The sequence below is a fragment of the Dendrobates tinctorius genome, unplaced genomic scaffold (assembly GCF_039654945.1).
Source record: "Dendrobates tinctorius isolate UK_male_01 unplaced genomic scaffold, ASM3965494v1 ptg000070l, whole genome shotgun sequence".
Taxonomy (NCBI): Eukaryota; Metazoa; Chordata; class Amphibia; order Anura; family Dendrobatidae; genus Dendrobates; species Dendrobates tinctorius.
In genome coordinates this window covers 26,896,894-26,909,347 of record NW_027361738.1, presented here as the reverse complement: position 1 = coordinate 26,909,347, position 12,454 = coordinate 26,896,894, and the positions used below count along the sequence as shown (strand labels likewise).

The 12,454-nt window shown below is 55.3% G+C and overlaps 1 protein-coding gene across 1 annotated transcript in view; it reads right to left on the bottom strand.

The window, feature by feature from the left end:
* OXSR1 (oxidative stress responsive kinase 1) overlaps window positions 1-7,938 on the bottom strand; it is a 149,398-nt gene extending 141,460 nt beyond the window's left edge. The window contains exon 1 of the mRNA XM_073581496.1: window positions 7,620-7,938. Coding sequence (XP_073437597.1) covers window positions 7,620-7,692 — 73 coding nt within the window. The 5' untranslated portion in view covers window positions 7,693-7,938. The remainder of the gene's footprint in view (window positions 1-7,619) is intronic.
* Between the last annotated feature and the right edge of the window lie 4,516 nt (window positions 7,939-12,454).

The window sequence follows — 12,454 nt, the reverse complement described above, 5'->3', positions numbered from 1 at the left end:
GCGAGCTGGAGGCAGCGACATGCGGCGAGCTGGAGGCAGCGACATGCGGCGAGCTGGAGGCAGCGACATGCGGCGAGCTGGAGGCAGCAACATACAGCGAGCGGAGGCAGCAACATACAGCGAGCGGTATGGCAACGTGGTCAATTCTGATGGGTGTCAGCAAGGCTGTTTTGTGGCACATAACATAAAGCACCCACAAAAAGAGTCGCCAATAACCAGACCTCCTGTATTTCCGCTTACAATATGAAAGCGATGTTGCTCAAATTGCTCTTTTTTTTCTCCAGCCAGATGGCAAGTTTTAAACTATTCGAGTGACAAAGTTCCAGATAAATTGTACAAGGAATTTTGAGTTCAACAACCAAAGCTGCGGCCTAATCTGAGCCTGTGCCGATCACCAAGGGCTGCGTTCAGCCGGTGACTGTGCTGGAGATCCATGTCCATGAGGAAAGCTGGGGAGTGAGCCCATAGGAGAGATGGAAGGAAAGGGAGAGAGCAAAACAGAGCGAGCGCGCGAGAAAGAGCAAAACAGGGCGAGCGCGCGAGAGAGAGCAAAACAGGGCGAACGCGCGAGAGAGAGCAAAACAGGGCGAGCGCGCGAGAGAGAGCAAAACAGGGCGAGCGCACGAGAGAGAGCAAAACAGGGCGAGCGCGCGCGAGAGAGCAAAACAGGGCGAGCGTGCGCAAGAGAGAAAAACAGGGCGAGCGCGTGCGCAAGAGAGCAAAACAGGGCGAGCGCGCGAGAGAGAGAGCAAAACAGGGCGAGCGCGCGCGAGCGAGAAACAGAGCGCGCGAGAGAGAGAAACAGAGCGCGCGAGAGAGAGAGAAACAGAGCGCGCGAGAGAGAGAGAAACAGAGCGCGCGAGAGAGAGAGAAACAGAGCACGCGAGAGAGAGAGAAAAAAAGCGCGCGAGAGAGAAAGAGCGCGCGCGAGAGAGAGAGAAACAGAGCGCGCGAGAGAGAGAGAGAAACAGAGCGCGCGCGAGAGAGAGAGAAACAGAGCGCGCGAGAGAGAGAGAGAAACAGAGCGCGCGAGAGAGAGAGAGAAACAGAGCGCGCGCAAGAGAGAAACAGAGCGCGCGCGAGAGAGAGAAACAGAGCGCGCGCGAGAGAGAGAAACAGAGCGCGCGCGAGAGAGAGAAACAGAGCGCGCGCGAGAGAGAGAAACAGAGCGCGCGCGAGAGAGAGAAACAGAGCGCGCGCGAGAGAGAGAAACAGAGCGCGCGAGAGAGAAACAGAGCGCGAGAGAGAGAGAAACAGAGCGCGCGAGAGAGAAACAGAGCACGCGAGAGAGAGAAACAGAGCGCGCGAGAGAGAGAGAAACAGAGCGCGCGAGAGAGAGAGAAACAGAGCGCGCGAGAGAGAGCGAAACAGAGCGCGAGAGAGAGAGCGAAACAGAGCGCGCGAGAGAGAGCGAAACAGAGCGCGAGAGAGAGAGCGAAACAGAGCGCGAGAGAGAGAGCGAAACAGAGCGCGAGAGAGAGAGCGAAACAGAGCGCGAGAGAGAGAGAAACAGAGCGCGCGAGAGAGAGAGAAACAGAGCGCGCGAGAGAGAGAAACAGAGCGCGCGAGAGAGAGAGAAACAGAGCGCGCGAGAGAGAGAGAGAGAAACAGAGCGCGCGCGAGAGAGAAACAGAGCGCGCGAGAGAGAGAAACAGAGCGCGCGAGAGAGAGAAACAGAGCGCGCGAGAGAGAGAAACAGAGCGCGCGAGAGAGAGAAACAGAGCGCGAGAGAGAGAGAAACAGAGCGCGCGAGAGAGAAACAGAGCGCGCGAGAGAGAGAGAAACAGAGCGCGCGAGAGAGAGAGAAACAGAGCGCGCGAGAGAGAGAGAAACAGAGCGCGCGAGAGAGAGAAACAGAGCGCGCGCGAGAAAGAGAAACAGAGCGCGCGAGAGAGAGAGAGAGAAACAGAGCGCGCGCGAGAGAGAGAGAGAAACAGAGCGCGAGAGAGAGAGAAACAGAGCGCGAGAGAGAGAGAAACAGAGCGCGCGAGAGAGAGAAACAGAGCGCGCGAGAGAGAGAAACAGAGCGCGCGAGAGAGAGAAACAGAGCGCGCGAGAGAGAGAAACAGAGCGCGCGAGAGAGAGAAACAGAGCGCGCGAGAGAGAAACAGAGCGCGCGAGAGAGAGAGAAACAGAGCGCGCGAGAGAGAGAGAAACAGAGCGCGCGAGAGAGAGAAACAGAGCGCGCGCGAGAAAGAGAAACAGAGCGCGCGAGAGAGAGAGAGAGAAACAGAGCGCGCGAGAGAGAGAGAAACAGAGCGCGCACGAGAAACAGAGCGTGTGTGCGAGAAACAGAGCGCGCGAGAGAGAAACAGAGAGCGCGCGCGAGAAACAGAGCGCAAGAGAGAGAAACAGAGAGCGTGAGAGAGAGAAACAGAGCGCGCGTGAGAGAGAGAAACAGCGCGCGTGAGAGAGAGAAACAGAGCGCACGTGAAAGAGAGAAACAGAGCGCGCGCGTGAGAGAGAGAAACAGAGCGCGCGAGAGAGAGAGAAACAGAGCGCGCGCGAGAGAAACAGAGCGCGCGCGAGAGAAACAGAGCGCGCGAGAGAGAGAGAAACATAGCGCGCGAGAGAGAGAGAAACAGAGCGCGCGAGAGAAAGAGCGCGCGCGAGAGAGAGAAAGAGCGCGCGCGAGAGAGAGAAAGAGCGCGCGCGAGAGAGAGAAAGAGCGCGAGAGAGAGAAAGAGCGCGCGAGAGAGAGAAACAGAGCGCGCGAGAGAGAGAAACAGAGCGCGCGAGAGAGAGAAACAGAGCGCGCGAGAGAGAGAAACAGAGCGCGCGAGAGAGAGAAACAGAGCGCGCGCGAGAGAGAAACAGAGCGCGCGCGAGAGAGAAACAGAGCGTGCGCGAGAGAAACAGAGCGCGAGAGAATCAGAGAGCGCGCGAGAGAGAATCAGAGAGCGCGCGAGAGAGAAACAGGGAGAGCGCGTGCGAGAGAGAGAAACAGAGAGAGCGCGCGAGAGAGAGAAACAGAGAGAGAGCGTGCGCGAGAGCGAGCGCGAGAGCGAGCGCGAGAGCGAGCGCGAGAGCGAGCGCGAGAGCGAGCGCGAGAGAGAGCGCGAGAGAGAGCGCGAGAGAGAGCGCGAGAGAGAGCGCGAGAGAGAGAGCGTGAGAGAGAGCGCGAGAGAGAGAGCGCGAGAGAGAGCGCGAGAGAGAGCGCGAGAGAGAGCGCGAGAGAGAGCGCGAGAGAGAAACAGAGCGCGCGCGAGAGAGCGAAACAGAGCGAGAGAGAGAGAAAAACAGAGCGTGCGAGAGAGAGAGAGAAAAACAGAGCGCGCGCGAGAGAGAGAAAAACAGAGCGCGCGAGAGAGAGAGAGAAAAACAGAGCGCGCGCGAGAGAGAGAGAAAAACAGAGCGCGCGCGAGAGAGCGAGAAAAACAGAGCGCGAGAGAGAAAAACAGAGCGCGCGAGAGAGAAAAACAGAGCGCGCGAGAGAGAAAAACAGAGCGCGTGCGAGAGAGAAAAACAGAGCGCGTGCGAGAGAGAGAAAAACAGAGCGCGCGCGAGAGAGAGAAAAACAGAGCGCGCGCGAGAGAGAGAAAAACAGAGCGCGCGCGAGAGAGAGAAAAACAGAGGGCGCGCGAGGGAGAGAAAAACAGAGCGCGCGCGAGAGAGAGAAAAACAGAGCGCGCGCGAGAGAGAGAAAAACAGAGCGCGCGCGAGAGAGAGAAAAACAGAGCGCGCGCGAGAGAGCGAAAAACAGAGCGCGCGCGAGAGAGAGAAAAACAGAGCGCGCGCGAGAGAGAGAAAAACAGAGCGCGCGAGAGAGAGAGAAAAACAGAGCGCGCGCGAGAGAGAAAAACAGAGCGCGCGAGAGAGAGAAAAACAGAGCGCGCGAGAGAGAGAGAAAAACAGAGCGCGAGAGAGAGAGAGAAAAACAGAGCGCGAGAGAGAGAAAAAAGAGCGCGAGAGAGAGAAAAAAGAGCGCGAGAGAGAGAAAAAACAGAGCGCGCGAGAGAGAGAAAAAACAGAGCGCGCGAGAGAGAGAAAAAACAGAGCGCGCGAGAGAGAGAAAAACAGAGCGCGCGAGAGAGAGAAAAACAGAGCGCGCGAGAGAGAGAAAAACAGAGCGCGCGAGAGAGAGAAAAAACAGAGCGCGCGAGAGAGAGAAAAACAGAGCGCGCGAGAGAGAGAAAAACAGAGCGCGCGAGAGAGAGAAAAACAGAGCGCGCGAGAGAGAGAAAAACAGAGCGCGCGAGAGAGAGAAAAACAGAGCGCGCGAGAGAGAGAAAAACAGAGCGCGCGAGAGAGAGAAAAACAGAGCGCGCGAGAGAAACAGAGCGCGCGAGAGAGAGAGATACAGAGCGCGCGAGAGAGAGATACAGAGCGCGCGAGAGAGAGATACAGAGCGCGCGAGAGAGAGATACAGAGCGCGCGAGAGAGAGATACAGAGCGCGCGAGAGAGAGATACAGAGCGCGCGAGAGAGAGATACAGAGCGCGCGAGAGAGAGATACAGAGCGCGAGAGAGAAACAGAGCGCGCGCGAGAGAGAGAAACAGAGCGCGAGAGAGAAACAGAGCGCGAGAGAGAAACAGAGCGCGAGAGAGAAACAGAGCGCGCGCGAGAGAGAGAAACAGAGCGCGCGCGCGAGAGAGAGAAACAGAGCGCGAGAGAGAAACAGAGCGCGAGAGAGAAACAGAGCGCGCGCGAGAGAGAGAAACAGAGCGCGCGCGAGAGAGAGAGAAACAGAGCGCGCGCGAGAGAGAGAGAAACAGAGCGCGCGCGAGAGAGAGAGAAACAGAGCGCGAGAGAGAGAGAGAAACAGAGCGCGAGAGAGAGAGAGAAACAGAGCGCGCGCGAGAGAGAGAGAGAAACAGAGCGCGCGAGAGAGAGAGAGAGAAACAGAGCGCGCGAGAGAGAGAGAGAAACAGAGCGCGCGCGAGAGAGAGAGAAACAGAGCGCGCGCGAGAGAGAGAGAGAAACAGAGCGCGCGCGAGAGAGAGAGAGAAACAGAGCGCGCGCGAGAGAGAGAAACAGAGCGCGCGCGAGAGAGAGAGAAACAGAGCGCGCGCGAGAGAGAGAGAAACAGAGCGCGCGCGAGAGAGAGAAACAGAGCGCGCGAGAGAGAGAGAAACAGAGCGCGCGAGAGAGAGAGAAACAGAGCGCGCGAGAGAGAGAAACAGAGCGCGCGCGCGCGAGAGAGAAACAGAGCGCGCGCGAGAGAGAGAGAAACAGAGCGCGCGCGAGAGAGAGAGAAACAGAGCGCGCGCGAGAGAGAGAGAAACAGAGCGCGCGCGAGAGAGAGAGAAACAGAGCGCGCGAGAGAGAGAGAGAAACAGAGCGCGCGAGAGAGAGAGAGAAACAGAGCGCGCGCGAGAGAGAGAGAAACAGAGCGCGCGCGAGAGAGAGAGAAACAGAGCGCGCGCGAGAGAGAGAAACAGAGCGCGCGAGAGAGAGAGAGAGAAACAGAGCGCGCGAGAGAGAGAGAAACAGAGCGCGCGAGAGAGAGAGAAACAGAGCGCGCGCGAGAGAGAGAGAAACAGAGCGCGCGCGAGAGAGAGAGAAACAGAGCGCGCGCGAGAGAGAGAGAAACAGAGCGCGCGCGAGAGAGAGAGAAACAGAGCGCGCGCGCGAGAGAGAGAGAAACAGAGCGCGCGAGAGAGAGAGAGAAACAGAGCGCGCGAGAGAGAGAGAGAAACAGAGCGCGCGCGCGAGAGAGAGAGAAACAGAGCGCGAGAGAGAGAGAAACAGAGCGCGAGCGAGAGAGAGAAACAGAGCGCGCGCGAGAGAGAGAAACAGAGCGCGCGAGAGAGAGAGAAACAGAGCGCGCGAGAGAGAGAGAAACAGAGCGCGCGCGAGAGAGAGAGAAACAGAGCGCGCGCGAGAGAGAGAGAAACAGAGCGCGCGCGAGAGAGAGAGAAACAGAGCGCGCGAGAGAGAGAGAAACAGAGCGCGCGAGAGAGAGAGAAACAGAGCGCGCGAGAGAGAGAAACAGAGCGCGCGAGAGAGAGAAACAGAGCGCGCGAGAGAGAGAAACAGAGCGCGCGCGCGAGAGAGAAACAGAGCGCGCGAGAGAGAGAGAGAAACAGAGCGCGCGAGAGAGAGAGAGAGAAACAGAGCGCGCGAGAGAGAGAGAGAGAAACAGAGCGCGCGAGAGAGAGAGAGAAACAGAGCGCGCGCGAGAGAGAGAGAGAAACAGAGCGCGCGTGAGAGAGAGAGAGAAACAGAGCGCGAGAGAGAAACAGAGCGCGCGAGAGAGAGAGAGAAACAGAGCGCGCGAGAGAGAGAGAGAAACAGAGCGCGCGCGAGAGAGAGAGAAACAGAGCGCGCGCGAGAGAGAGAGAAACAGAGCGCGCGCGAGAGAGAGAGAAACAGAGCGCGCGCGAGAGAGAGAGAAACAGAGCGCGCGCGAGAGAGAGAGAGAAACAGAGCGCGCGAGAGAGAGAGAGAAACAGAGCGCGCGCGCGCGAGAGAGAGAAACAGAGCGCGAGAGAGAGAGAGAAACAGAGCGCGCGCGCGAGAGAGAGAGAAACAGAGCGCGCGCGAGAGAGAGAAACAGAGCGCGCGCGCAAGAGAGAGAGAAACAGAGCGCGCGCGCAAGAGAGAGAGAAACAGAGCGCGAGAGAGAGAGAAACAGAGCGCGCGCGAGAGAGAGAGAAACAGAGCGCGCGAGAGAGAGAGAAACAGAGCGCGCGAGAGAGAGAGAAACAGAGCGCGCGCGAGAGAGAGAAACAGAGCGCGCGCGAGAGAAACAGAGCGCGCGCGAGAGAGAGAAACAGAGCGCGAGAGAGAGAAACAGAGCGCGCGCGAGAGAGAGAAACAGAGCGCGCGCGAGAGAGAGAAACAGAGCGCGCGCGAGAGAGAGAAACAGAGCGCGCGCGAGAGAGAGAAACAGAGCGCGCGCGAGAGAGAGAAACAGAGCGCGCGCGAGAGAGAGAAACAGAGCGCGCGCGAGAGAGAGAAACAGAGCGCGCGCGAGAGAGAGAAACAGAGCGCGCGCGAGAGAGAGAAACAGAGCGCGCGCGAGAGAGAGAAACAGAGCGCGCGAGAGAGAGAAACAGAGCGCGCGCGAGAGAGAGAAACAGAGCGCGCGCGAGAGAGAGAAACAGAGCGCGCGCGAGAGAGAGAAACAGAGCGCGCGCGAGAGAGAGAAACAGAGCGCGAGCGAGAGAGAAACAGAGCGCGAGAGAGAAACAGAGCGCGAGCGAGAGAGAAACAGAGCGCGAGCGAGAGAGAAACAGAGTGCGCGCAAGAGAGAGAGAGGAAAAAAAGAGACATGTGATAGATAGACAGCTAGATAGATGAGACATGACCAGGTAACAGGGACACTAGATAGCTCCAGTAGATGTAACAGTCAGATTCTGGCCTGCGTTCCCACCAGTGCCCCCAGCATACACACACACCTGTGCGGCCCCACTCCAGGTGGTCTGCCCCGGGTGGGCACAGGCCGGCACACTGACAGCTCTGCTGTGCTATGACTACATGTAGCAGCTATGTGATCGCAGGTCAGGGTGACAGATGCACGCTGCTGCCGATCGCTGGGTGGATTGCTCTGCACTTCTGATGACAGTGGTAATGGTGGGGTGTCAGGGTCGGGGGATCTTGGCTGCTGGCTGGGTGAGCAGGCCATGCCGCCCCTGTGCACGCCGCCCCCTGTACACGCCGCAGCCGCCACTCACCGATCACCTCCTTCAGCTCATAGTCGTCCCGGTTGATGGACCATGGCAGGGCGCTGGGGTCCGGCTCAGTCATGACTGTCGCCTCCGTAGAGGGGAGATTATTCCGAGCTGATTGCCGGCCTCAGCAGCTCTCACTGTCTGTGAATGCAGAGGGGTAATGATCCGGGATGTGTCTGGAGAAGACCTGGTGACGGTGATTCCCGGAGGTCGCCGTTCGGTGCTCGCCCCCTCACCGGTGTCACACTCTCACTTCTTCTTCTGCACTCCACACATTGCCAAACTTTGCCTTTCCTCTGCCCGGCCTGCCGTGCCCAGGGCCGCATGACGTCACTACGCGCCGACGTCCAGTCCCGGCCGCCATCTTGCGTGTGGCAGCTCTGGTGATAGATAGCTGAGCGCCGCTCCTGTCCCGGGTTGTACAGCTTCCCTGCAGCGGCTGCTCTGTGGACAGTCACAGAGGAATGTAAACTTACTGGAAAATTCCTGTCATCTCACCTCAGAGCCATTTAAAGGGAATCTGTCACCTCATTTTTGGCCTATGAGATGCGGCCACCGCCATCAGGGGCTTATCTACAGCATTCTGTAATGCTGTAGATAAGCCCCCGATGTAACCTGAAAGATAAGAAAAACACGTTAGATTATACTCACCCGGGGGGCGGGTGTGGTGATTGTCGCGGTCGGGTCCTGCACCTCCCACATTCTAGCGATGATGTCCTCCTCCTGCCGCGCCTCCGGCACAGGCGCACTGCTCTGCCCTGTTAAGGGCAGAGTAAAGTACTGCAGTGCGCAGGCGCCGGACCTCTCTGACCTTTCCCGGTTCCTGCGCACTGCAGTACTTTACTCTGCCCTCGACGGCAGAGCAGTGCGCCTGTGCCGGAGCCGCGGCAGAAGTAAGGAGGAGGACGTCATGGCTAGAAGATAGGAGGCGCCAGACCACGACACCCACCACACCCGCCCCACGGTGAGTATAATCTAACGTGTTTTTCTTATCTTTCAGGTTACATCGGGGGCTTATCTACAGCATTACAGAATGCTGTAGATAAGCATGGCATTGGCCGCATCTTATAGGCCAAAAAATAGGTGACAGATTCCCTTTAATAATCCTTCCAGTGCAGGGGCAGACACTGACAGCTTGGGGCCCCTGTGCAAGAAATGGGCCCCCCTCCCTGCTCGCCGCTTATGATGAGTCATGTCAGACTAACTTAATTTCCTTCTATGACGGAATCACTGATTGGGTGGATCAAGGAAATGCTGTAGATATAGTATATCTTGACTTCAGCAAAGCATTTGACAAAGTATCTCATACAATCCTTATTGAAAAAATGACTTAAGTATGGCATGGACAAGGCAACTGTTAGGTGGATTCATAACTTTTCTTAGTGATCGGACCCAAAGAGTGGTCGTAAATGGCTGCACATCCAGTTGGAAGAATGTCTCAAGTGGGGTACCACAGGGCTCTGTCCTGGGCCCTGTATTGTTCAACATCTTTATCAACGATTTAGATGAAGGAATTGAGGGTAAACTGATTAAATTTGCTGATGACACAAAGCTAGGAGGGATAGCTAATACTAGAGAAGAGAGAGAGGATTCGAAAAGATATAAATAAACTGGAGAAGTGGGCAGCAACTAATAGAATGGTTTTTAACAGGGAAAAATGCCAAGTACTACATGTGGGCAATAAAAATGAAAAAAGCATATACAGAATGGGAGGAATAGGGCTAAGCAGCAGCACATGTGAAAAAGACTTGGGTATACTAATAGATCACAGACTGAATATGAGTCAACACTATGATGCAGCAGCAAAAAAGGCAAATGCAATTCTAGGATGTATTAACAGAAGCATACAGTCTAGATCACATGAAGTCATTATTTGCCTCTACTCCTCTTTGGTCAGACCTCATCTGGAATACTGTGTCCAGTTTTGGGCGCCACATTTTAAAAAAGACATCAACAAACTGGAGCAAGTTCAGAAAAGAGCGACCAGAATGGTGACCGGTCTGCAAACCCTGTCTTATGAGGAAAGGTTGCAGGATTTGGGAATGTTTAGTTTGCAAAAGTGAAGACTGAGAGGAGACTTAATAACTGTCTACAAATATCTAAAGGGCTGTCACATTGTAGAAGGATCAACTTTATTCTCATTTGCACAAGGAAAGACTAGAAGCAATGGGATGAAACTGAATGGGAGGAGACACAGATTAGATATTAGAAAAAACTTTTTGACAGAGTGATCAATGAGTGGAACAAGCTGCCACGAGAAGTGGTGAGTTCTCCTTCAATGGAAGTCTTCAAACAGAGGCTGGACAGACATCTGACTGGGATGATTTAGCAAATCCTGCTTTGAGCAGGGGGTTGGACCAGATGGCCCAGGAGGTCCCTTCCAACTCTACGATTCTATGATTCTAGGACAATCTGGCAATGGGACCCCTGAAGCCCTGGGCTATGAGCAACAGGCCAGATTGCCCTCATTTTCACCACCCTGCCTGCAGTGGCATACATATAGGTCACAAGCCCCATAGCAAAAGTTCTATTTGGGGCCAGGGCCGGACTGGGACTAAAATTCAGCCCTGGCATTTGAAGTTACACAGGCCCACTAGTCACATGGTGACTATATAATATCTTTGTACACTTGTAGTTTACAAGAAGTGAGGAGATTAACACGACTATATAACATGTAGTCAGAGCTGTGCCCAGTATTTCAGCTCAGTCCTATTTATTGCTTTTAGGTACAGTACTCCTCCCAAATCTCTGTCCCCTTTTGTATGCATGATTACAGAATTCCTGGCAGAACTGCTCTCTATTGGGCAACCAGACCCCCTGGTCATAGCCGCCCCTATCATACCTCCCAACTTTTGAAGAAGGGAAAGACGGACAAAGACTGCGGCGCGCGCAGCGCGCTGCTGCAAATTTTGGCCACGCCCAGCCACACCCATGTCACAAATAGTCACACCCATGTCCACACCTAATCGCACCCATTTAGCACTGCTGATCACACTGACTGGTACTGAGGGCACAGTGGCTGGCACTAAGGAAGAGAGAAAACAGAGAGAGAGAGAAAAAAGAAAACAGAGAGAGCGAGAAAGAAAGGGGAAAGAAAGAAAGAACAGTGAGAGACAAAGAAAGAACAGTGAGAGACAGAGAAAGAGGGGAAAGAAAGAAAGAACAGAGATACAGAGAAAGAACAGGGAGAGAAAGAAAGAAGTAAAGAAAAGAAAGAAAGAACAGAGAGAAAGAGAGGAAAGAAAAAGAAAGAAAGAAAGAGGGGAAGAAAGAACAGAGAGAGAAAGAAAGAACAGAGAGAGAAAGAAAAAGAGAGAAAGAAAGATTCTACAAAGATACTATAGCAGCCCGGCTCCCATTGTAGTGCCCACCTGAGCCTCCCGGTGCAGGACCTATCATGATCCGCTCACATGGCCGGCATCCCCGATTCCAAGGCGATCCTGCTGTCCGCGCTGTCGGAGGAGGACACGGTGATGGATCTGAAGCATTCCTGGTTCCGTCACAATCTCCTCAAGAAATTATCTCATTTCCGGTCAGCTTCCAGCACATCACTTCAGGTGGAACATCATGTGTGTGTTTTAAAATGCTCCTCGGGGTTCCGCCGTATACTCCTGTGTCCGTGGGAAAAGCACGCTTTGTATGCTTTGTACACACTTGGCTCCGCTCCGTACATCCCGTACACATATGGCTCCACTCCATACACACACGGCTCCACTCTGTCCACCTCGTACACGCGTGGCTCCTCTCCGTACATCTCGTACACATCCGGCTCCGCTCCGTACACCTCATACACACGCGGCTCCTCTCCGTACACCTCGTACACGCGCGGCTCCTCTCCGTACACCTCGTACACGCGCGGCTCCTCTCCGTACACCTCGTACACGCGCGGCTCCTCTCCGTACACCTGCGGCTCCTCTCCGTACACCTCGTACACCTGCGGCTCCTCTCCGTACACCTCGTACACACACGGCTCTGCTCCGTACACCTCGCACACACGCGGCTCCGCTCCGTACACCTCATACACACACAGCTCTGCTACATCCACACTGTAAATCCTGACCCCACACATACTTACCTCAACCAGCACCATGACAACAGCAAAGCAGAGTCTTGCAGTCGCAGACGGTAGAGGCAAGGCTGAGCGCACAGGACCTGTGATGAGGTCACAGGAGGGGCGGAGTCAGGGGTGACATGATCGGGGGTCTGGACAAAGGCTCCTGATCATGTGACCCCCTGACTCCTCCCCTCATGCTAAGGCGAGGATGGGGTGCGAGGGGAGGGCGTGGCGGCTTATCTCCCTGCAGTGCGGGAGGAACTTGGAAACTATCACCGCCGTGCCCGCAGAGGGCCGGCGGCAGGAGCAACAGTGGCCGCAGCAGCTGGCAAGCGGCCAGATGATCGGGCGCTGCCGCCCGCGGCCCAGGTGACAGCGGCCCAGCGGGAAAATGCCCGGTTGGTTATATTGCCAATCCGGGCCTGTTTGGGGCCCACACATCTCTAAAACATATATATTTATATTTTGTTACGAAGATGGAGATATGCACAACTCTGCTCCATCCAAGACGAGACTGCAGACCCTTGTTCTCAGAATATTTGGGGGCCTAGTGGTTGAATCCCCAGTCATCAGCAAGATATCCCCGGTCCATCATAACTTGGTTATTTGGTGAATAAAAGAGCCAGGTTGATTCTCCTATTTTTTACAATTACTGTATCATACATTAATCGAAAAACACACACATATACAATGGAGTGAAAAAGTATTTTCCCCCTTCCTGATTTCCTATTCTTTTTCATGTTTGTCACACTTAAATGTTTCAGATCACCAAACAAATATAAAT